Here is a 24548-nt window from a genome sequence, read left to right on the forward strand (position 1 = left end):
TCATGTTCACTCATTGGGAAAACTGTAGCAGCACTCTTAATACGAAAGAGAGCAGCTGTGATTTATGCAGCGCACCTTGTTCATATGGCAGTAGCATGACTCATTCTTAGTCTCTCAAAGCCTCTCTCTATCTATCTCTCTCTTTCCCCCGAGCAACAAATTTTGTTGCTCTCACTGTGTCACCAAGTTCTTTCTCCATCCGTGTATGATTCCTATGACTCATGATGTCTTTGCCTCTGCGGTCTCTAGTAAGTGCATATTTTCTAGTTCAAGGAAAGATCAGCGGTATCATCAGGGTATATCAAAGTACAGTATGTAGGGACGCAGTGTGTACGAAAGAGAGCGTACTGACAGCTTCCATTGAATCATTCTTCAGATATTTGCATTTTTTGTCTTGGGCAGGTATTATGCGATTTGCTGTCAGCCTCTGGTCTACAATAACAAGATGACACCTATAAGAGTCTCACTGATGCTGGTTGGGTGCTGGGTCATCTCCTTTTTCATCTCTTTCCTTCCCATCATGCAAAGCTGGAATACTATTGGAATCGAGAGCTTTGTAAGTGAGGAGTAGTTTGGTTCGTTCTTTTTGTTAAGCTGCTGATGCATTATAAACTTTAAGTAAATACTCTCCACTAGATCACTCTAGGTTTGAGAATAAAACTTTTGTTGTAGTTTTTTAAAGAAATGGTACTTTCCAAAATAAATATTTTGCACAAAGTGTGTAATTATCTCATTCCATTTTTTTTGATTGTTAATTTACTTTAGCTATTCTGTAGAAAGGAGTCCAAATGATGTCACTATTAGGCGTGTCCATTTTAAGGAATGTTGCGTTTTTGTAAAAAGGACAATTTCCTATTATATTTTTGGTAATTAAACTAATAATTAAAAATAGAAATAACCACAATTAATTAAACAACTCAGTATTCAGTAATGTTTTTGTTGTTGAAAAAAAAAATCAATTAGTTTATGTGAAAGTGAAGACTTTTACATTGATTAAAAACATATTTCAAATAAATGCTTTTGAACAGTTTTAGGTAAGTTACTCTAATAAAGTAATTAATTACATATTATATAGTGTAATTAGACTACTGTAATCAATCTCTCTAAAATGCATTGCATTGTATCACTAATTACTCCAGATCAACTTCAGTCAGTTTATAAAATTGCATAATTTATTATTGAACTGACCAAAGTATTTAAAGGGAGAAGGTTAGATCAAAAACACACATTTAAAAATTAGATTACATTTTTATGTTTAATCCACTACTGTTTTATTAAGAACTGTTCTATACAGTATGTAATGCAATAACATCAGAAGTAACTAAATTACAGAAAATGGGAAAGTAATAAATTACAGTAATTAAATCCTTAGTAATACACTGCTTATGAAGGATCATGTGACACTGAAGACTGGAGCAATAGTTTCTGAAAATTCAGCTTTGCCATCACAGGAACAAATTAAAATATAAAACAGTTATTTTTAATTGTAAAATTTCACAATATTACCGTTTTATTTTTGATTAAAAAAAAATGCAACCTTGGGGAGCATAAGAGACTTCTTTCAAAAACATTTAACAATCTTACTGAGCTTTTGGTTGTGTATGTGTACATTGACTGTATATCATTTTTTTATATAATTTTATTTGTTGGATGTAGTTGAAAAGGTCAAGACTACAAAATGAATCAGTATCGGTTGTGAGCCGATATTAGATATTTAATCATTCATTGTATATTGTATGCACTGGTTGCTACTGGATATTCAATTGTGCCTGCGTATTTCTACTATATGCATGATGTAAATGACATTTTACAGTATCTAACACTCCCATATAAGGTTATAGTCTTTAAAAAACCTTTATGTAATCTTTAGCAAATCACCGTATCTATGTGAATATCCATTTTCCAATTATAATGTCGTGATGCTTAAATTCATTTGAAATTATTGATTTTAATCTTTAGAGTTTAGAGACAAGTTATTATGTAATTGTGATTGTATGTCATTGACCATAATAACTTGAAAATAATGTTTCAATATCGATGCATACTTAATTGTTTTTTCATTTCAATTTCCCAGATCGAACAAAGAAAATTAAACTCTTCCCGCAATTCAACTTGTGTGTTCATGGTGAACCGACCCTATGCCCTGGTGTGTTCAGCCGTGGCCTTCTATGTGCCTCTGATGCTGATGGGTCTCGCCTATCAGCGAATCTACATCACCGCTATCGGTCATGCCCGGCGAATCGGATCTCTGCATCGGGCCGGCTCGGCCCCTTCGTCGACTTATCATAACCACGAACAATCAGGCTCCAGTCGCATTAAGAATGAAACCAAGGCGGCCAAGACGCTCGCTGTCATTATGGGCTGCTTCTGCCTGTGCTGGGCGCCCTTCTTCATTACCAACGTGGTGGATCCCTTCATAAATTACAGCGTGCCCTGGCAGATGTGGACCGCTTGGCTCTGGTTGGGTTACATCAACTCGGGCTTGAATCCGTTCCTGTATGCTTTTCTGAACCGGGCTTTTCGGAGAGCCTTCATTAGGATCCTGTGCTGTGGGGATAAGCGCTATGCCCGGCAGGGGGGCTTTAGTCCCAGCAGACAACACTCAGAGTCTGTCAAAGGAACCTCCATTTCTCTCAGGTACAGTTAGTCCCTCTTGAACACTATGAGCTTTCACAATTGAGTTCTGGGGAGAAAAGAGATGAATGTAAGAATGTTGGTTAAGTGAGATTTCTGGGCACCCATGCATCATTAAGGCCATATTCTTTTTAAATTTAGTTTAATCGTTTACACGACACCGTTTTAACTAAAAAACGAAAACTTTTGATGCATTTTTGCCGTTCATTTTCGTTTTAGAGGCCTAAAAACGCAAAATTTTGAAAACGTTTATTTCAAAGTGCATGAATCAGTGAAATGCCTATTGTGACATGTGACAATCAGTGAAATGCCTATCAGTGACATGCCTATTACATGTTCAGTCCACTGATCAATGTCATTCTATATAGATCAGTGGTTCAGTCTATTATAGGAGTGTGGTGTTTCATTACAAAGTCACATTGCCAACTACTGTCCTGACAGCAGAATACAGCGTTTCTAATAGTTTTCGCAGATCTGTGTGAACGGGATCGTTTTGACGACGGAAAACGCAAAGGAAAAACATTTCCATTTTTAGTACATTGTTGTCATGTAAACATACCCTTAGTTGTTTGCTAAAGGCCATGAAAAGTAAAGGTGTGTGTATATTTACACATACAGTAGGCCTATACAACATTTAAATTTTGGGTTCTGTAAAATGTTATTTTTTAAACTCACCTAATACAGTAAAACAATAATATTGTGAAGTATTATTACACTTTAAATGAACAATTTTCTATTTCAATATATTATATACTGTATAATATATTTTTGGCAATGCTGAATTTTCAGCATCATTACCCCAGTCTTTAGTGTCACATGATCCTTTATAAATCATTCTAATATGCTGATTTGCTGCTCAAAAACTTTTAATATTATTATCAATGTTGACAATAGTTGTGCTGCTTGGTATTTTTATGGAAACTGTGGCAATTTATTTCAGGATACTTTGATGAAGAGAAAGGAAAAGAGAACAGCCTTTATTTGAAATAGAATGTTTTTGTAACAGTGTAATATCTTTACGGTCACTTTTGATCACTTTTTGTTTTTTAATAATCATTTATATATATATATATATTATATATATATATATATATATGTTAAAATGGGGCTTTGATGGGGTGTCCATAGCTAATTGATAATTATATTTTACTAATTACATTTTTCAGAAGTTTTCATCATTTTGCTAAAAGACTATGTGCGATAAACAAAAATATAATATTAAGTCATAAGTTGAGCCAAAGTTCAGCTAAAATTTTTCATCACCCCCCCCCCCATCCCCACCACAATGTATTAATTTCAATTAAAATGTTATGTGCCAATATTTCTCATCAACAATGATAACTTTAATGATTTTGCAATGCAAGTATCATTGCGTAAATCATAAAATGCAACTCTCAATTCTTTACAATATGTTTATCAAGTCCTTGGCCTGCAAAAAATGTTAGGAATGATAATCTGTTGATGAAAATGTTATTGTAATCTTAGGCTGTGTGCATTATCATGAAAATGATTTTTATAAAACCCATTTAGAAACATGCTAATTCCATACAGCTTTTTACAAGACACTTAAAAATGACATAATCGGCTAGAACACGCTCAGTAACTTTGAAAGTGAAAAGCTGCGTTTAGCCACAAGAGCTGGTAGAATATTCAGCTACAAGTCTTTCCATGTTTCCAATTGTTTTTCTCCTCATGGTTTCAGACTATTTTAAACGGGCTCTCCATTACAAAGGCAATTACCCACAGACTTGTTTTGCATAGGTATAGATGACATCATTGCGGCTCTTGATTAAAACAAAAGCACATGGTTGTGACCGTGGAATATTCATCGTTCTGAAATTTTATGATCTGCGTAAAACAACACAGGCATTTTAAATACACCGCTATTTATTTTCCCATCTTTTATTTGTGCGTTTCTATTATTTGTGTGTGTTTTTCACACCAGGCAAATTAATTACTTCATTGTTGTTTTGACCTTTTTGATTTTTTTAAGGCCAGTACTCTGAATGTCTACACTCAGTGGTTTGCCGTCTCGTCCTAGCAAAATACTTTGTTTTATGCACCAATATAATGGGTGGATCCTTATGATTTGCTTTGTTACAATAATGTTTTGAGGATTTATTCACCATTTTATTACTTTTAAGTGGCTCTATTGACAAATAGTGATGTTTAGTTTGCATGAGTAGTCTCTTTTATTATTATTTTAGTGTGGTGCAAAGCCTGCCCAATGTCACAGTCCCTAGCTCAGTCACCCTCAGCACTACACTTCCCAGGATCCTTTATGCTCACCACCACCTGCACACCAGTGGGGATTTCTTTCAGACTGCAAGGGAAGCTCTGCTTCCCCTATGATGTCAAAAAAATAATGGTCAAATATGTACTGTGTTAACATTTTATTGACTAAAAATGCGTTAGACCACGTTCATCTCGAAGACGAGTTTGTTGAGAATCAGCTACATATAGCAGGTGGTCTGACTCGATTTCCTTCACATACATTCCCATAATGTCATGGTCAATTTCCCTGTTGAAGCGTAGCATCCTTTGACTTCAAATTGGGCTGCTGTGATCATTTTTTTAGTGCTTCAAAACTAGACGGTCATTTGATAAATGGTGTGATTATGTCCTGCCCACTGACGCACAGTGTCTTTGGGGCTGAATGGAGGAGTGGGCTGGCCTGGACTCCGGGCTTCTGCGTGATGATTGGAGGGTCTGTTGATTCGAAAGACTGCATCTCCCTTTGATCGACAGAAATTTTTTATTATAAAAGGTTGCTGACGCTAAAGCTATTCAAGCTCAGTCCCATCGTGGATTTTGCAAGTGTAGTCAAAAGACAAACTGCTGCAACCTATTTCTTGGTATTTTCTTGGTGAAATTGCTAGCCAATTTTCATCATACATTTCACACAATACATTCCTTGTTTCAGTTTAACTTAATTCCCACATATCCCCCTGCTGGCGACGTTCTTGTCAGGGCAGTGAAAGACAGAGAAGTGACGTTGTATGGGGGCAGAAACCCACCCAAATCAGCGTCGGTTAAACATTATATTATGTTTCTTGCCACGCTTTGCGCGGGTGCAAAATAGGAATGATATATGCGTTAGTGTACAAAGTCATTTGCGCCAGGTGCAAGATAGGGCCCACTGTGTCATGTTTATCAAAATAAAACTGATAAAAAAACGTTTTAAAAAAAAAATAAAAAAAACCTTTGTACAAACAGACGCAGTATTAAACAATTGGCCTACATAAAGTTTTAAATGGAAATTTCTCTGAAACATCTGTGTATTTGACAAATACTGCATTTTATTTCACTTCAGCGTCACTACGGGAAGCAAAAAGTGTCTGACTTCACGTCTCCATTTTCAGCTCCTCCCCGTCTGCAAAGGGCAACTCCAGCCAATAGGTTACATCCAGCCGCAGATGATGTTGAACACACCTATAGACACTCATCTGATCTACTCAGCTGATCCACTCACCTGTGTTCACCATCACATTCCAGTCGCCAATACCTGTCACCTGTCTTCAGTCTGCAACGACTCTCATCCTCCTCATCTGCTACCCGTTCAGTCATCTGTAAAGACCTCAAGAGTACCATCACTCATCCAGCTAAGTTTACAAACTATCTGACTGCAGTTATACTAACCATTGTCACTCTCTTACTCGCGCTTCCTGTTCCTGCAAATAAACCTCTGCATTCTCCTACCTACCTGTGTTGTCTTCTTCTGTATCTGTGACAGAAGACCAGACCACTTTATACTGAGAACAATATGAACATTCTCTTCGATCTTATTTACCCCGCTGATCGGCTGATCTCCCATTTCCAAGATGGCCCCCCAATCAAAGACTATGTAGAGGAGTTCCTCGAGTTTATTCATCAGGTAACCTGGAATGATGACACTCTTAAGGCCGCTGTGGGTGAGTGTTTCTTTTCCCTTACATTTGGTGAGGTTGATGAAGAGACAACCACCACTCAGCCACAGTCACCCTTGTCCACTTCAGGAAAGATGTGGCATCAGATGCATTCAGGCATCAGTCTGTTCCCATGAGAGAAATTCATGAGCTCGTTTCAGTCCCCAAGCTCAGCCCAAAGCCTGCTCCAGAATCCTCGCCAGCCCATGAACCTATAGCTCTTCGTAAGATTTTTTTTTTTGTCCCCGGGCGTAGTGGCCCAGCCTGACTTCCTTGGCAAAGTCATGAAGGCCGATCCGCCATGGCTTCCAGAACTAATTGCACCGCCATGGGCCCTGGAGCCACCTGCACCTCCATGGCTTCCTAAGCTGTCAGCGCCAAACTGGGTTGCTGGTGCCATCCTAGAGGTATCCCTATCACTTGACACCGCTCCAGGACGCCCATCCTACCACCATGGATGGAATCCATTTTGAGCGAAGGCGCGCTATCCGGAAGGGGAAAGCGCAGTCACAGTCACCAGCTCAGTCACCCTCAGCACTGCACTTCCCAGTATCCTTCATGCTTACCACCTGCACACACTCCTCAATCACATGTGCCTGCAAACCGTTACCCTTGTTATCACTCATCATCACTATATCAGCTGTCAATCTCCTCACCAGTGATGTCTGGTCTCGTCTACACATAGACACTCACCTGATCTACTCAACTCTCCTGATCTACCTTCTGAATCTGAATCTACCTTGTTCCCGTCTCCAGTATCCATCTTCTATGGGGGTAGATTTGTTGCATTATTCCAAATAAATAGATTGAGATTCACAAACAAATGTAAAGAGACTCACTAAAATTTATCAAATTCACAAATAAATAGATTAACATCCACAAATAAATGTAAAGAGTTTCACAAAAATATATACAACTCACAAATAAATATAATGATATATGCAATATATATATATATATATATATATACACACACACAGATGTGTTTTATGTCACAAACACAACTCTGCCTGGCATTTATTTGTGAGTCGCTTTCTCTGCATTTATAAATCACTGCACACATTTGTGGATTGCTTATTGTGCATTTGTAAATCCCCTCACGCATTTGTGGAATTTGAAACACTTAGCGTGACGTGCAGACATATCCACAAATAAGTGGACTCCACCCACCGTTTCTTCAAGCCAATCAGATAACGGGCACATTGAGCTGACCAATCGTAGCACGTTCCCGCTACAACCAATCACGTTTGGCTTTACAATCAGGGTCTTGCCCTGAAATAACTTTGCTCAGAGTCATTCATCTGTGCATTGTCTCAAACTGGAAGTGTAAGGCTATGGCTCATAATATTGCTTCAATAAAATATGCTTAAAATTTGGATTTCGTTAGAGTTAGACCATTAGACTGTGTATCAAGCCAAGACACATTATTATGAGCCTTTGAAACTGCCAGAGAAACAGCGGTTGCATTTCTAGATGAACAACGCGTTATGGAAGCGTCACGATGTAGGCTATGATGCTAATTTAAATGTGTCATGAAAATTCGGCATTTAGCATTTGTTCTAGCATTTGCCTATGCCACGGGCCGGCCCTGAGTGGACACGCTTGGAAAAAATTAGCACGTCGCTTCCATTATGAGCGCGTATAACGCGTGCCTACATTTGAAATAACGAACTTCAGCATGCAAAAGACGCGATATGTGAGGAGGCCATGAATCCTATTTTGGAGATTATGATTTTACATTGACTTTTTATTTTTATTTTATCTGCCATGTAGAAAGTCACATGTTTTTGTCACATGATAACAAGTTTGCTAGATTAAGGATGCATCTAAATATTATGTTTTAAGATTAATAAGGGCAGCAAAACACACCACTAACGAGGAGGTTTGTTTTGAATATGGCCTAGTATATTTAGCTAGTACATTTTGTTCAACTTTGTTGGATTTAAATATGTTGAAAAATGTTGTGCTTTTCACCTAAAATAGTTCATTCCTTATTTCCAGGCAGCATTTGTAAAAAATCATCATTGGTTCTCAGACTGATCCCCTCTGAAATGTAGAAATGTATTATTATATTCAAATTAATAGTAAACATTGGGCTTGCTTAATGGGCTCTATGCACGGCGTTATTTCCGGTGAAGGTGTAAGGATGCTCGATAACTTCCGCCGATCATAGAGTCCAATGCAATAGCGAGAATTTATATTGAATTTTATACTCCATGGTTATACTAAAGAAACGTTAGTCACAAAAACAGATAAAACAGACACCCCTCGTTGTGTTTATGCTTCTTTTTAAAATTATATTAAATAAACATAACTATATATAAAATTACATCTAAACGTATGTACGTTTCGTTTCAAAGACGGGAGGACAGTAAATTTTGAAGACTCTGCCATAATCCCGTTTTCTCCGGTTTTCCTCCGCTTTAATCTACACAACCGGAAATGGACGAGCATCCTTATGTCAAATGCGGAACTTATGCGTGCATATAGCCCATTGCTTTAACATCCCTGCTTATTCCAGTGTTTCGTGTACTATAAGGATTTAGAGTTACACCATGGTCTCTTTTGTGAGGGGCTGCTACAGAATTTGTCCTTGTGCAACATGAGCAAATATGGTCGAGAAGAGAAGTGAGGTTTTTGTCTGAAAGCTACAGCCTTGATGCCCGCATGAAGTATTTTCATGCTGCATTTTTCCCACTTTGTTCATTATCAGACTGATGATTGGCGATGCAGAAAAGGTGTCAGAAAACACACATCTCTCTGCTTCTGTTTCCATAGAGACCATCCAGCCAACCTTAACTGTCAATCACAGCCTTTCATATTTTCCATATTCTACACATTTTTTCCTCAAACGTTTCGGAGGTATGTCTGGAATTTGACGTTCTCCCAAACATGGAACATTTGGGCAGCTTAGCTCTATAGCCATGCGGTTTAAGTCCTCTCTCTACTCATGCGGAGGGCTTTGAGTTGAATCCGCTTTCTGAATCCGCTCAGTAGCAGCCGGACTGAAAAAACTTCACGTATGTGATGGGAACTTTGGACCTTTGGCTCAGTCAGAACCAGGTGCCACAAAAGCTTGTGAGTTACCAAGAAATAATAATGCAGGACTGTTTCCAAAACTTTTTCAGAAAGATATGTACATGTTAACTAAGTTTGAAGGTAAACCTCAAACTCTGAACGCAGATTATTCAGCCAAGATCAAATCATATCAAAACAGCTGTGAAACACAAAGCCAAGAAATAAAACCAAAACATATGAGATCATTTTTTTATTGCAGGAGTGTAATTCAGGAATGAGCGTTCTCTTGCTGATATTTCTTTTAATAGACGCTGAGATGAAGGTGGTCATATGTTTTATGGTCCTATCTTAGATTAAGGACATTGTTGTTATTGCCATACCTATAAAATGTCCCATTAGATTTTGGTCTGGTTAATGGCTCAAAAGAGAGAAATTAAATTTGATGTGGCCCTGGACACCGACATCGCTTTTATTCAGAGATGGACAGACCTGTCTCAACAAATTTTTTAAAACGCATCCACCCCCTGCCGTTTTTAAGCTAAGCCTGCCATGTGATGAGTTTGACACCGCAGAAAAGGCCTTAAATATTGAATAACTTAATTTCTGCCATTAAGATCTCAGACACTTGGAGTGGGTTTACAGGAGCAATGGGTTAATGTTTCTGATTGATTTTACAATGTACTTTACAAGCTTTTCCTGCTTGCCGGAGCAGTTTTTATTTCAGATTGATCCCAGAAGTGGCAGTTTTAGCAACCTATATAAATAATGGTGGGCAAACCTCTGTGCCATGTTTAAAAGAGGGCATTTATTTGTTATTATTACTGATTAGCTTGCAGTTTTAAACTAATTGACTATATATAACAAATCATAAAATGTGCTGGAATATTGCTGTAATCTTGGATTGACTTCAGCATTGAGGATCTCTAAACTGTTAGACAGTCAAAAATATAATCTTTTCCCCATGTCTTAACAAAGGTTTCAAATTTTCTTTATTCCATATCAGTGTTGCTATTTTTAACAAAAACTTTTAAAAGTGATTTTTGGTAATTAAAATGTTAAAAAAAAATATATTAGTAGGGCTGTCAAACGATTAATCACGATTAATCCCATCCAAAATAAAAGTTTGTGTTTACATAATATATGTGGGTGCACTGTGTATAATTATTTTATATATATATATATAAATACACACACATGCTTGTATATATTTAAGAAATATTTTCATGTATATACTGTATATAGATTTATATACAATTTATATTATATATATAAATATTTTATATATAAATATTTTTTTTCTTAAATATACATTCTTGTGTGTGTATTTATATATATAAAATAATTATACACAGTGCACCCACATTATGTAAACACAAACTTTTATTTTGAAAGCGATTAATCATGATTAATCATTTGCCAGCCCTAAATATTAGATGAAAAACTTAGCTTGAAAACCCTTGATCACCATTAACTTTTTATTCTATAGAAAAGAGTCTGAACATCCTGCTAAACATCTCCTTTTTGTTTTCCATGCAAGAAAGTCACACAGGTTTGGAACAACAAGAGGGTGAGTAAATGATGACAGAATTTACATTTTTGGGGGAACTATTCCTTTATTAAAGATATCCAGCTTTAAAACACCACTTATTCATTCAATTGTTGTTTTAAAAACTGTTAAATTAACCGATTTTGTAAAAAAAAATACTTTGATAATCACTGGTAGATAGGCAGCAACCTGAACACGTTTTGTTTTTACCGTTTCTCGTGTGAAGTCTAAATGAGGTTCAGGTTGAGCATTTGAGAAAGATATCCACTATAATCCACTGCTAAAGATGTTTCCATGTTTGGTCAAAACTGCACCACTTTCACTCTCAGCTGCACCAAATCCTTGTGTTTCAGGTTTAATGTCAGGTCAGGCTATGAGCTGGTCATCAGACTAATGGATAGGGTCTTGCATGCATATCTATTTTAAATCATTTTCGCCATGGTTTTAAAAAATGTTGACAGGGAGTCATTGTCTATTTCTGGCCCTGTCACTTTTTTTCCCCAAGACATTTTCACTTTTTTTTTTGTCTCATTTCTTAATAGTGAGCATTAATATGTTGTTTATTTAGATTTGAAAGTGCTGTTAAGTTCAATTGCAGTTTGCACAGGGGCCCAGAGGTTGTAGTCCGTGTGAAAAAATAGTTTTGACATTTATTTTTTTTCTTGTTTTAATGTCAATGGCAGTCCAGAGGGTTTGTACCGATGGTGTCCATGTGAACATATAGATCCAAGTTGTCAGGGATGATTATTTAAACGTAAATGTGCAACAGATTTGGCCGGGCAGAATTTCAGTATGGCCTCTTTTGTAATTTTCAATGACATTATTGAAAATATTTAGTTTTGTATTATTTCTTTCCCATGCAGAATGTGCACGGATTACTCAAGGCCTGATAGATTCTAGCATGAAATCCGTATTCTCTTATGATTTGATTTGTTACAGATGTTTGGGATGTTTTTTAAATGATCATACTACTTCGATGTGGTTATGTTTGATTTGGACATCAAAATGAAGGTTTGTTTTGTTAGATATATCACCACACATTCCCTGGACCTTTCTCTCTTTTTTTTTGACCACCCGTTCTGCCTGTTTTATCTTTAGCAAAGTTCACAGTTGGAGCAATGTGGTTTGCCGTGAAAGTAAACTTGTTTCAAGTCACACTTTTTCATTATTATTGTATTACTTACACCGATAAGGAAGCGCAGAAGAAAGAACCGGAAAATGTTAAATGTGTGTGATTTATGTCAGGCAGATTTACAGACTAATTACTACATTCAGACTTAATTACTTTAAAAGCAGATGGTTGAGTGATGTTAACGAATGTTCCTCTTCTCTGGCACCAATTGGTTTGTGCAGTTACTTATTGGATTTACTTTGCCTATAAACGATTCCCAATCGATATCCTATCTACAAATAACAGTGGACAGTGTTAGTCAGCCGGTCATTATCAAAAAATAAACCCTGCTGGGGTGATTAGGATGCAGAAGGAACGGAGGACATGAAATATTAGTTATGCTGAGAATGGTAAGGTTTGAATTTAGGTGCAGTCCCATTAGCAAATGAGCAAGAAAATTACCATTGTTAAAGGAGTAGTTCACTTTAAAAAAAAAAACTTTTGCTGATAATTTACTCACCCCCATGTCATGTCAAGATATGTCATTCTTTCTTCAGTCGAAAAGAAATTAATGTTTTTCATGAAAACATTACAGGATTTTTCTCCATATAATGCACTTTAATGGTAACCAAACAGTTAAAGGTCCAAAAGACAGTTTCAGTGCAAACTGCAAAGGGGTTTAAACGATTCCAGACGATGAATAAGGGTCTTATCAAGTGAAACGATCGCTCATTTAAAAAAAAAAAAAAGTTCAAACTCGTTCATCAAAATGAATAAATCTTTTTTTGAGTCATTCGGTTCATTCAACGAACAAAAGATTCGTTCATTTTGATGAACGAGTTCGAACAGGAGAGTCACGAACGTGCATCACAGAACAGATCAAGGTGCCCATTTGGGATTATAAAACTTAAACTTTGTTTTTTTTTTTTTTTAAATGAGCCATCGTTTCGCTTGATAAGACCCTTATTCAGCGTCTGGAATCGTTTAAAGCCCTTTGAACAGTTTGCAATTTGCACTGAAACTGTCTTTTGGACCTTGAACCATTTGGTGCCTAGTAAAGTGCATTATATGGAAAAAAATCCTGGAATGTTTTCATCAAAAACCCTAATTTCCTTTCGACTGAAGAAAGAAAGACATGGACATCTTGGATGACATGGGGGTGAGTAAATTATCAGCAAAAGTTCTTTTAAAAGTGAACTACTCCTTTAATAGTGTAGGTATGATGCAGTGCTCACACAGAAGTCACTTTCAAACCAAATTCGTGTGACCAACTTGAACATCAGCTGTATTGGCGTGGGAATATTTCGCCCTCGCGCAAAACTCCCAGTTATGCGAATTCTTTTGGAATGACTGGATTTCACCCTTGAAATTTGCTAAGCAACGCTAAGATGCATACTCTACTCAGTGCCGCTGGCAGAGCTATAAGTCTTAGAAGAGCAGAAATATCAGATGACCAATCAGAATTGAAAATTCCAGAGAACCGCCTAAATACAAGTATACACTCTAAAAAATGCTGGGTTGTTTTAACCCAACTTTGGGTCAAATATGGACTAACCCAGCCGTTGGGTTAAATTTTTACATTACATTTTTTAACCCAACATTTTGGGTTTGTCCATATTTGACCCAAAATTGGGTTAAAACAACCCAGCATTTTTTAGAGTGTATTTTTCTCCACTTGTCTTTTATCTTCTCCACCCTCATCTTTCTTTTCTCTTCTTATCTGGGAATGTTGAAAGAAAAAAAGGTTTTTCGATAGCTTATAGCTAAGGATAGAAACAAGAAGAGGACAGAGATCAGTCAAAGGAGAAAGCCTTGAGAAAGACAGGCCGCTTTTTTTGTAGATATATACAAAAGTTTTTACCAAAGTTTTCAAAGCCTGGCTGCTGTGTTGTAGGAGTCTGTTTTGGCATATGGGGAGAATTATGGGACATTAGGAGTATAATGTAGCTCATAAAAGGGGGAACTCATATGAACTGGATTACTGATCTTATCAATCTCAGTCTTATTATAGAACAGCTCATGAGAACGGCATGAAAAAAAGGTTTCAAGACATGTCTGTTGACCTAAAGGGTTCATTGCTTCTTTTGGGACCTTAAAAGGTTAGTTCACCCAAAAAATTCTGTCATTAATTACTAATTACTTTGGGGTTTTTGCGCAAAAAATAGTATTCTCGTTAGAAAGCTCTCGGAATTCATCAAAAATATCTTTATTTGTCTTACTGGTTTGGAACGACATGAGGGAATTTGACAGAATTTTCATTTCTGGGTGAACTAACCCTTTAATAGTTAGTGCAGAGTGCTACTGCTAAATCATTTAAGGGTTATAGTAAAACTTCTCATCAGCAATATAACTTCAAAATTCAAGGTATGTCTTGAGAATTTCCCAGAACTTTATGCATTTGGAGACCTTAATAATGTTCATATTTTAACACATACACATTGTGTACAACAATTCTGCTGCATAACGTTATAAGGCATTCTATGAGTGAAAGTTTTTAAAATTTGACAGTTGATTCAATAAGAATAATTTGATCAAATTTCACCCTGACATTCAAGGTTAATCTCATTGTCTTGGGCATCATAAGCAAACACATTAACTTCTAATAAATTCATTTACAAAGCAAATGTATCACTGAGGAAAAAAAATGAATTCCACTCTATTCAAATGGTTTGGCTTATTGCATTGTAGATCCTTGTACCAAACCACGTGATCATGAAATGGTGAGTATTTTTAGATATACAGTCTCACATTTTTCAGACAATATAGTGCTTTTGTTGGCAAAGTCTATAAAAGAGCAGATAATTCACCCAAAAATGAAAAGTCTGTCATTATTAACTGAACATCATGTTTTTCAAAACTCATTCACAAATTGGATTGATTTGGTTCAAGTAAAACTCAGTGATCCAGTCACAGCAATCCTCAAGGTAACAGCCTAGAAGGAAAATATTGTATATAATGACTTAAATGTCATGTATTTACCTTTCTTAGCTAATTTCTTATTGCCTCCTTATTGGAAGACTTGAAATATATTGTAGCAGTCGTATGGACCACTTTTATCAAACTGTAAGGTGCATATTTGTCCTTATTGGAACTGGACTGATGTGTTTGCTATTGTATGAAAATGACCTGTGTGAGATTATTGATATTATATTCCATGAAAAAAAAAAAAAAACTAGCATTGGAACATGAGTAGGCTACCTAAAAATAGAATTTTCCTTTTCATTTTGTGTGAACTATCCCTCCATAGTTTGCATAGACTTGTGTAATAAGCTGAGAGGTCAAATCTCAAAGGTCCCATTTTAAGAAGGAAGCAAAGCTGGTTGGAGAGATGAGAAAGTGATGAGGAACTTAGTGAGGTTGTGGCTTGTGTGACAGTCAGGCTGAGAATTCCTCAGTCTTATCTCAGCCAAGATTTGCTCGAGTGAAACTCACAAGTCAATCACTCTATACTCCCCTAGCTAGCATACTTGAACCCAAAACACATTCTTTGAGCTGTTTCGCTCCACCAAACAGCTGTTGTTGTGCTGTATCATGGTTGAATGCTGAGGATAGAACATGCTGAGGACAGAACCCTGTGGAGCCCCGTTCATGCAAGACAAATGGGTAGTGACACTCATGATGCTGTCCATGCTAAAAGAGGGTTGTTGTTTTTTTAAGTGCTTTGCTTAAATGCATGATAATGTGTGGATGTGCAAAGTTTCATCCTTGGAAGATCTGCAGTGAGCTCAGGTTCACTGAAACCTGCTGTAGTCGTGAGATAATGCAGATCAAGTGCTAGTTTTAGAGTTTCTGTCCCACATTCTGCTTCTCCGTGATGATGGTTTATTTTTTATCACTAAGCAGCAACAGTCATTCAAATGGAGATGTAGGAACAACTTAAAAGTGGAGGGGTCACATAGGCCATAAGGCCTGTGAATATAAGGATATGTAACATTTGCAAACCAGTGCCAGAAATTAGCTTTTAGCTGTGGTCTGATTACTGACTATGCAAATTGCAGTTTCAAATTTTGATGTCTGCAACTTCAGGGGGTTTACAAACCAGGTGTCAATTTAGAATATAGAAATGTGGGCTGTAGCAGAAGTCGACATGTAATACTTATGGATAAAATATACTTTTATTCAGGAAGTACACATTTAATGAATCAAAGGTGATTCTAAATACATTTATAGTCTTACCAGAGACTTAATAAATGCTGATTTTTCTTTGCTTTGCTTTCTATTCATCAAAGAATCTTAAAAAAAGAAAAATAAATGTATTTCTTTCGCTTTTAAATTGCATTGATGTTCAACATTGATGATAATAAGAAATGCTTCTTGAGCAGCAAAATCAACATTAGAATGATTTCTGAGGGATCATGTAACACTGAAGACTTGGAGTAATAATGCTAGGGTACGGAAAAAATATGCACCGCATACGCAGTTACGCACTGCCAACTGAGTATGTGTGAAACGGGTGTAGATGGCAACTGTAACTCAAGCATTGTGAAAGTGATTTCTTTTTGGCTCTTAAAGCAGCACTATGCAGGATTTCGGTTTTTGTCAAACTGTGACCCCTAGAGTCGCTGTGGAGTACTTGTACTGTCGTAAATAGCACTCACGCAGAGATGTCTCTGCACTCACGGGCTGATCCCCTCCCCCTGTATATCGGTACCTGTTCAGTAGGATGGAAGCTGTAACGAGTGGAAATAAGGTGTGGCCCTGTCATTGTGAACTGTCGGCAGTCTGTATTGTATGCGCCTCGAACACCGCATGAACACTGGGTTATTTCTGTTTGATGTTTATTTTAGTAGATCTTCCTTGCCGTAAAGCAATTCGTTACATCGCGAGACCTGATATCACGCGACACTTCCTGATGCTGCGGCCGGCGGCCCGCCGGATCAGTTGCAAGTGTGCGGGGGCGAGACGCCCATCATTCAACCCGATAATAGTCATATAACCATTGCAATAACTCCGAAGCTATTCAGTTAAGATAAAAAAAAACTGCTTTACCTGCACTTTTTTCAAGAAAGCTTATTGGCCTACCAAGCAAAATATCAAATGTATGTATTTTTTTTTTATCTTCAGATTGTCATTTCTTCAAAGCCGAAGATACAGCAACAATTCCAACCGATTTTTGTCGAGTGAGCTGGAATCACAGGAGTCTGTTGGTGCATCATAGCCAAGAGTTCAAAAACCTGCAAATGAAAACATACAACCGCTTACATAGAAAATATGTGTCAAATCAAGAGACTTCATTGCAGTTAGCTTTTTGATGGGTTTTTGCTTTCAGTGATATATGACGAATCAAATAATGTTCATAGGCCTGTTTGGCAGAACTTCTACAGTGTGATGTTAGCATGCAGACATTTTATCTGACGAAAGCAAGAAGATAATATGCCCAGGAATTTAAAGTTTGAAACAAAAAACTAAAGGTAAAGAAAACTGCACTATACAGAGATCTTTATCCCCTTGAATATTTTTCAAGTTATATGGGGTTGTCAGCTTACTGCTCGTTTATGTAGTTCTAATCTTTCAAATTAGAAGCATATACGTCTGCTTTGTCTTTAAAGGCTCTCTCTCTAAAAATATATATATTGCTCAGCAGACAGGTAAAAGCGGCCTGTCATTAAGCATGTGGTTATTCTTGCATACAGTGAACCTCAAACGCTCATCATAACGAGATGACACTCCCTCTGTAATTTATCAAGGTATTTATATTGTACACGTAGTTTTGACTTCTGTGGAAAGAAGCAGTGGCTTGTCACTGTGTGACATTTGTACTTTTATTGTATCATTGTGTAATCGAATTGAATTTAATGTACAGTGTATCTGGAAGATGAATATAAAAACAAAGTTAACTACATAACTCTGTTGTTAATCGTACTGCATCGGTTTAGCACTTCTCATCCATTACATAAAAGCATCCGTTTGATTGATTTGCCATTGTTCTTTCCATTGTGCTCCAGACGGCTTGATGGAGGGTCCTCGTAGACGGCTAAATGGTGAGGAATATTTTAATTGTGTAATGCTTCATATGGTCTTGAAAGCATTAGCTTGATCAGGCCATTACATTGTTTTGCCCAAATGAGCCAATTACATGTCGGGGTATTTAGTGCCACTCAAATTCAAACTCAATCATCAAAAATTGAAATTACTATCCATTTGCAAAACAAATGTGAAGATGATTACAAATGTGAAGTTAAGGCACACAACAGATGTTTATGCTGTGCCAGTGACAATCAATCTGATGATATATAATAATGCTAAGATCTCAGAAGCACTGCGTTGACATCCACTCACAATACACATTACCATTGAAAAGTTTGTGGTCAGTAAAATGTTTAGTTTCTTATGCTCTCCAAGGCAGAAATCAGAACGAAAATTATTCAAAGAAGCATTTTATTAAAAAAAAGGAAATAACTGACCTTTTATGAGCTAATATATACACAATCCAACTAAATAGGTAAACAAATGACAATTAAAGCAATATAAAAATATACATATAATAGTGCCTTTTAAAACAAAATAAGTTGAAGTCACTGCACTGGTAAAATGTAAATAAGACAAACACCTGAGAATAGTTTAATCCTGTACAGTTTGTAATCATGACTTAAACTTTATAAAAAAATAAATAATAAAACAATGGTGACAGATCATTTATAGCATTTCTCTAACGGTGGAATTGAGAAAAGCATCACTGTTGGCTTTCTTGGAGAGCTCGCTCTGTAATAGAAAACAAGACGACATTTGTTAACACATTTTTACGAGCTGGACACCGAATCATTATTATGTGTGGGTCTTAAAATGTTAATGATCTCCCTCAGGGGAATTAGCGGTCACAAATGAGCATCCTTCCTATCACTGATGCTCCATTTGGAGTTAATATACATCCGGGTAAGTGGTCTAGAACCGAGTGATTAGTCTTACGGTAAAGGCTGAGTAGCTTATTGGAACCAGTTTCTTGTCACTGTTGCACTCCAGCAGTGGCACGCGTGGGCCAGAGCTGGCCTCTGTTGTCTTGCTCCTCTGTTAGACCAAAGACAAAACCACACAAAAATTAAGCATCATCATTGATCTTCAGTGTAAAGACGCTGCCAACAACATACTAAAGAAGATGGGACTTGATTTACAAAGCTTTACAGAGTACTGATTTTTGTTGATCCAACAGTGACATCTAGTGTTAGCGGAGGGAACATCTTTGTTTTAGCACTAAACTTAAATTATCATTTACTCAATTGTCCTTATGTCATTCCAAACCTGTAAGACTTTCGTTCATTTTCAGAACACAAATGAAGATCTTTTGGATGAAATCAGAGCGATTTCTGTCCCTCTATTGACAGCTACACATCTAACACTTTGATGATTCAAAAAATTCAGAAAGAGATTGAAAAACTAATCCATATGAATTGAGCAGTTTAGATGAAATTTTCTGAAGAGACGATCGCTTTATATGACGAATGTAGGCTTTTATTTACATATATACAGTCATCAGCTCACATTTCAGTTGTGGTAAAAGGAAGCTCAAGCATGTTCGCTTGACGTGCGAGAACCAATGAGATTCATTCTCGTGTTGCGCAGCACATTTGAGATTCCGCAAAAGGTTTGTTCTCTAAGGTAAAGCAGGTTTGGTTAAGCTTTGTTTATGTGGATAAAAGCCTAAATTCAATCTGTTCATCATATAAAGTGATTGTGTCTATTCAGAAAATTTGGACTAAACTGCTCAATTCATATGGATTAGTTATACGATCTCTTTATGAACTTTTTGAAGCATCACAGTAGTAGTTGTATAGTCAATGGAGGGACAGAAAGCTCTCAAGAATTCATAAAAATATCTGAATTTGTGTTCCAAAGATGAGTGAAAGTCAGATTTTTGGGTGACCTAACCCTATAAATCTAACCACAATTTTTTTTTGGACTGATCTCAAGCCAAAAGCTTTGATCACAGAGTTGAGTTTTGATTGCCCCGACCAGGGATTTTCACCTTGGCAGAGAGTTGAGGCCTTCCTGGCACACACAGAAACGTGGTAGATGAGCAGCTGTTGCTGCTACTGATACTGTTAACAGTGGCAGTGCGAGGTGCCAGCTGATTGGATGTCTGAAACAATTGAAAGAGGAACATGTGTTTTGATAAAATGCTTGTTTTTGCACAAAACATTCTCAGTGAGTAAATGAGTACCTTTTTAATTTTGTTAGGGGTGGGGGTGGTATATGTTACTCCGAGGGCTCTCTTTGTTGGCGTTTTAAACTGAGGGACTTCGGTTTTCTTTGTCATCTGGAAAGCAAGAATCATCCTGGTTAGTGTAATGTCACTAAGTATTTACTACTAAATTGCACACCATCTGATATTTTAAACACCCATAAAGTGAAACTCGCCCGTTCATTCTTCTCCTTATCTTTCTGCAAGCGATACTCTTCCCACTGGCTGGAGATGAAATCCATGATCCTTTGACCTTGCACAAGGAAGAAAGACCCCTTATTCTTTTCCCATTCTTCCACACGGACTCTCAACTCTTCTTCCAGCTGTATATGTAGAAATACACAGGTAAATTGACAATTTTTTTGTTGTTGTTCACAGCCACAACTTGTTTACAATAGGAATAGGTCACCCAAAAATAAAATCATGAATTTTATAAAATTAAATTATTTTGGTTGCAATTTTTTTTTTCTTTTGCAAGTACCTTTGGGAGCAGTTTCTGCACTTTGGCCCTGTCCTTACTCTCTTTGAGCAAAGACCCTCCTCTGTTACTGAAGCGATTTGGATCCGCAGCCTTTCTCTGGTAAGTGAAACGCATAGAACAACATGACACGTGTGAAACCACATAAGGTTGAGTTGACTGTAAGCACGGGACTAGAGAGAACCTCAAACTCTTGAAAGAGAGCCCAGTTCCTCTTCCATTTCTCTAGGTCCTCCAGTATGGGTTGTGCTGCCTCATAGAAAGCCATCATTCTCAGCAGCTCCTCGTCATGGAGGGCCAGCAGTTCCTCGGTATAGTGATCTGTTCAACCAGAAAGAAGTTAAAGCCTTTTTCCATTAGCAAGGAGTCAATGATCTTAAATAGGGTTGGTAATCTTTACAATATTTAAACTATTTCCATAAAATGGTAATGAATTAATTCAAATTAATTTGCTGGGAAAAGCTAGGAATTAAAGCTAAACTGATTGTTACTTTCTTTTTCAAAATTAACCATTTAAATATTGAGTCAAACTATTTAAATATTAGTGTCAATATTTTAGACTAGGTGTGAAATTGCGAAAAGAAAAAAAAAATGCAGAAAAGAGTAGAGTCTGTTGGTAAAAAATAACGCGACAGGTCTCGTAATTAAACGAGAATCAACAGTGTTTTCAACTTAAAGGTGTTAGTTTATTTCCAAAAAGGACAGATGAGAGTACCACCGGATTATGTGAGCTGCCAGTTTTCTAGAATCACTCCCTGTACTGTTGTCAGCAAAACAGAAGTGCAGCCCTGCCTGCAGAAACACCGGGACGAGCAATGTTTTTTTTAAGGCTAGTTAAAAACAACACATAGCTGCATTACGTCAGCGTTCATTCCTCAAGTCTGTGGAAACACATGGCCGGTTCACAACAGGCTCTGGCTCCAGAATTGTGAACCGTACTGTTGGAAAATGGGTAATAGCGTATCTTTAAAGGGATAGTTCATCCAAAATTGAAAATTCATAATTTATCATAATTAGTCATAATTTACTTACCCTCATGTTGTTCTAAACTTGTATGGATTTCTTTCCTCTGCTAAACACAAAAGAAGATATTTTGAAGAATATGGGCAACAAAACAGACCCAAGGCCCCACTGACATTGACAAAAAAAAAATTGTTTGGTTACCGATATTCTTCAAAATATCTTCTTTTGTGGTTAGCAGAGGAAAGAAATTCATACAGATCTGGAATGTGTGAGGGTGAGTAAATGATAACAGAAATAATTTTATTTTTGGTTGAACTATTGCTTTAAATATTTAAATGACTTAACTGCTTTTAATTTCTGGGTAACTTACCATCACAGAAGTGAACATTGAACAGCTCTCTCTGTTCTGGTCCACACATGCATTTGTCCCATAGAACCACAAGTTCCTGTCGGACCTTATCAACCACCTCCTCTAGTCGGGTCATTTGCAGTTTCTCTAGATGTTCCACACAGCCCTGCCACTGGAAGAGGAAATGCACTCCCATTAGCATTTGTTGGTAAACCACAAGGAGAGTTAAGATCTACGACAGGGTTCTAGTGCTCTGAAATGACATCCTGTGGTTTAGATGGAAAAGCTCTTACCCGCCTGATATCATCAGAGAGAGTGCTCATCGCAGCCTCTCGGAACACCTCGCCTTCCGGCTCAGGACAACTCAGACGATTCCACAGGCTCGTGGCTCGCTCCTTGAGTTTGTCACGAGCTGAAATCAAGGATTCCTTCTTCATTTCAAGCTGTGTGTGGAATAAATATTCATTCAATTGCAATGAAAATGCAAGATATGGTATCCATATCTTCTACCCATCCAAATCAGATAACTTTTTTTAAATAAAATGATTAAAGTGTTGCACCTGGCTGAGCAGCAGTTTCAAGGCTTTGATATTGTCATGCGTGAGCAGAAAAATGTCAGTGTCGGGGCATATGGACTCCCGTTCCAGACTGCTCTCTGGTTCGTGTCCCATCTCGTCCATTACAGTCCTGATGTCCTCCCTGAGCCCAGAGAATACCTTCACCCTGCTCTCCTACAAACACAGAGCTAAAATAAAAGCATCCAGGACAGAAACTCATGCGTGTTCAAAACACTTTCAAAAAGAGAAAGGATACATACTTTTTCTTTGCCAAGTTTCTCCACATGCTCCCGGAGTTCCTGCAGCTGGGTTCGAGAGGGCACACTTCCCGAAGGAATGTAGTATGGGGTAGCACACAGAGTCACGCACAACTCCTCGTCCTGCTTCTTCAAATCGCTCAGGTCACTCAAACGTTCATTCTTCTCCTTTAGAAGAGACTCCACACGGCACCGCAGGTTCTTCTCCAACTGCAGAACTGTAAGATCTTCCTCAAACTATATAAAAAAATTGCAGGATAATAAAAGAAAAACAGGACCTTTCCATGGATAGCATACAAAGTCTGAAAAGAAAGAATATTTCACAGCTCTTACTTTGTACGGGTCAACTGTCAGTTCCAAGCACAGGGTGTCCAATTGTTTCTGGGAAGTAATGATGTCAGTTCTAATGCGACGTCTTAAGGCCTCTTCCTCCATGATCATGGAATGTAAAAGCCCCTAAAGAACATGTATAATTAAAAGTAAGTATAACGCCTAAATATATGAGGGATTTGATGTATGCAAAGGCTTACATCAATATGCTTTTTCACAGTTTGCATTCGCTCCACTCTCTGTTCTTCCATGATGCCGATGCTGTCCCATATGTCTACAAGCCTGGCCATCGCATGATTGATCTCAGTCACAAGAGAGAATGCCAGAGCCTCACTGCTCATGAAAAAAAAGCAAATGAATTAGATTAAATTAATATTGAAGGGTTTTGAGGTTTGTGACTGACAGCCTCATTATCAATGCACTATCATTTTTATGTTTTTGCAAAATAATGACAGTGAATGATCTCCTTTTGTGTTCAACAGAAGAATTTTACAGTTTTGGAACAATATGAAGGTGAGCAAATGATGACAGAATGTTTATTATTTATTATCATATTTTCTTGGCTAAACTAAACATTCAACACTGTTACATTAACACCAACATTTTTTTTAAAGCTTCAATAAAACTCGCTGGATCACCAAAATGCATGTAGTAGTTAGGTAGGTAAAGTTAATGTATGCAAGTTAAGGTTACCAAACATGTGTTTTATGTTCAATGTTGCCACTGCCAACCACAGCAAATGTCAGATTATAATATAATTTAATCACGCGATGTTTAACTGTCTCCGTGAATACACACTTACCTTCTTCGACAAGACATGGTTGTACCGTATTAACGCACAACTCCGTCGTTAAACTAAATATAATATTACGTATAAAAATAAACGACAGTCGTCTCTCCCCGCAGCCCGTGAGCGGTAAATTTTGAATCGCAACTGACGTGACGTCTTTTTGTCTTCTTCAGTGGATTCAGCGTGACAAGACAAGAGACCCATATTGCGTCTTTAGTAGTGCGCCACTTTGCGTCCTGGGGCGGAATGGTTTTCTTATCAAACGCATTCCGTACTTTTTGTCACAACCTTTTGAATGTTAGCTTGATGAAATATTGGAATAGCCTTCAGATAACCTGTGGACCTTTGCTCCACTCATTTTTTTGTTTGTTTCGTTTTCGTTACAACCTTTATGATGTTAACAAACATTCTTTTGGAATAACCTTCAGATAATA

General features: G+C 37.3%; 2 protein-coding genes across 5 annotated transcripts in view; one reads left to right on the plus strand and one right to left on the minus strand.

Moving 5' to 3' along the window:
* LOC120490842 (5-hydroxytryptamine receptor 4) overlaps positions 1–18207 on the plus strand; it is an 80576-nt gene extending 62369 nt beyond the window's left edge. For 3 of the 4 annotated variants that reach the window (XM_089123576.1, XM_039688330.2, XM_039688329.2), the window contains 3 exons: positions 403–556; positions 2075–2637; positions 17279–18207. In XM_089123576.1, the coding sequence (XP_088979702.1) occupies positions 403–556; positions 2075–2637; positions 17279–17372 (811 nt within the window). In that variant the 3' untranslated portion in view covers positions 17373–18207. Of the gene's footprint in view, positions 1–402; positions 557–2074; positions 2638–5996; positions 8640–17278 lie in introns of those variants that run through there. The other variant, XM_039688331.2, reaches the window with a different exon arrangement.
* A 370-nt stretch (positions 18208–18577) lies between these two features.
* On the minus strand, positions 18578–24265 carry prc2 (protein regulator of cytokinesis 2). The gene is made up of 14 exons (XM_039688328.2): positions 24127–24265; positions 23525–23657; positions 23328–23450; positions 22998–23231; positions 22741–22911; positions 22474–22623; positions 22202–22352; positions 21053–21189; positions 20872–20967; positions 20567–20713; positions 20370–20465; positions 20175–20288; positions 19121–19219; positions 18578–18916 (listed from the first exon to the last, which is right to left on the minus strand). The coding sequence occupies exons 1-14, from the start codon at positions 24141–24143 to the stop codon at positions 18851–18853; spliced, it is 1734 nt and encodes a 577-aa protein (XP_039544262.2). The 5' UTR covers positions 24144–24265; the 3' UTR covers positions 18578–18850.
* Positions 24266–24548: the final 283 nt, after the last annotated feature.

This window comes from Pimephales promelas, chromosome 19 (genome assembly GCF_988280905.1).
Source record: "Pimephales promelas chromosome 19, fPimPro1.hap1.1, whole genome shotgun sequence".
In the NCBI taxonomy this organism is placed as follows: domain Eukaryota; kingdom Metazoa; phylum Chordata; class Actinopteri; order Cypriniformes; family Leuciscidae; genus Pimephales; species Pimephales promelas.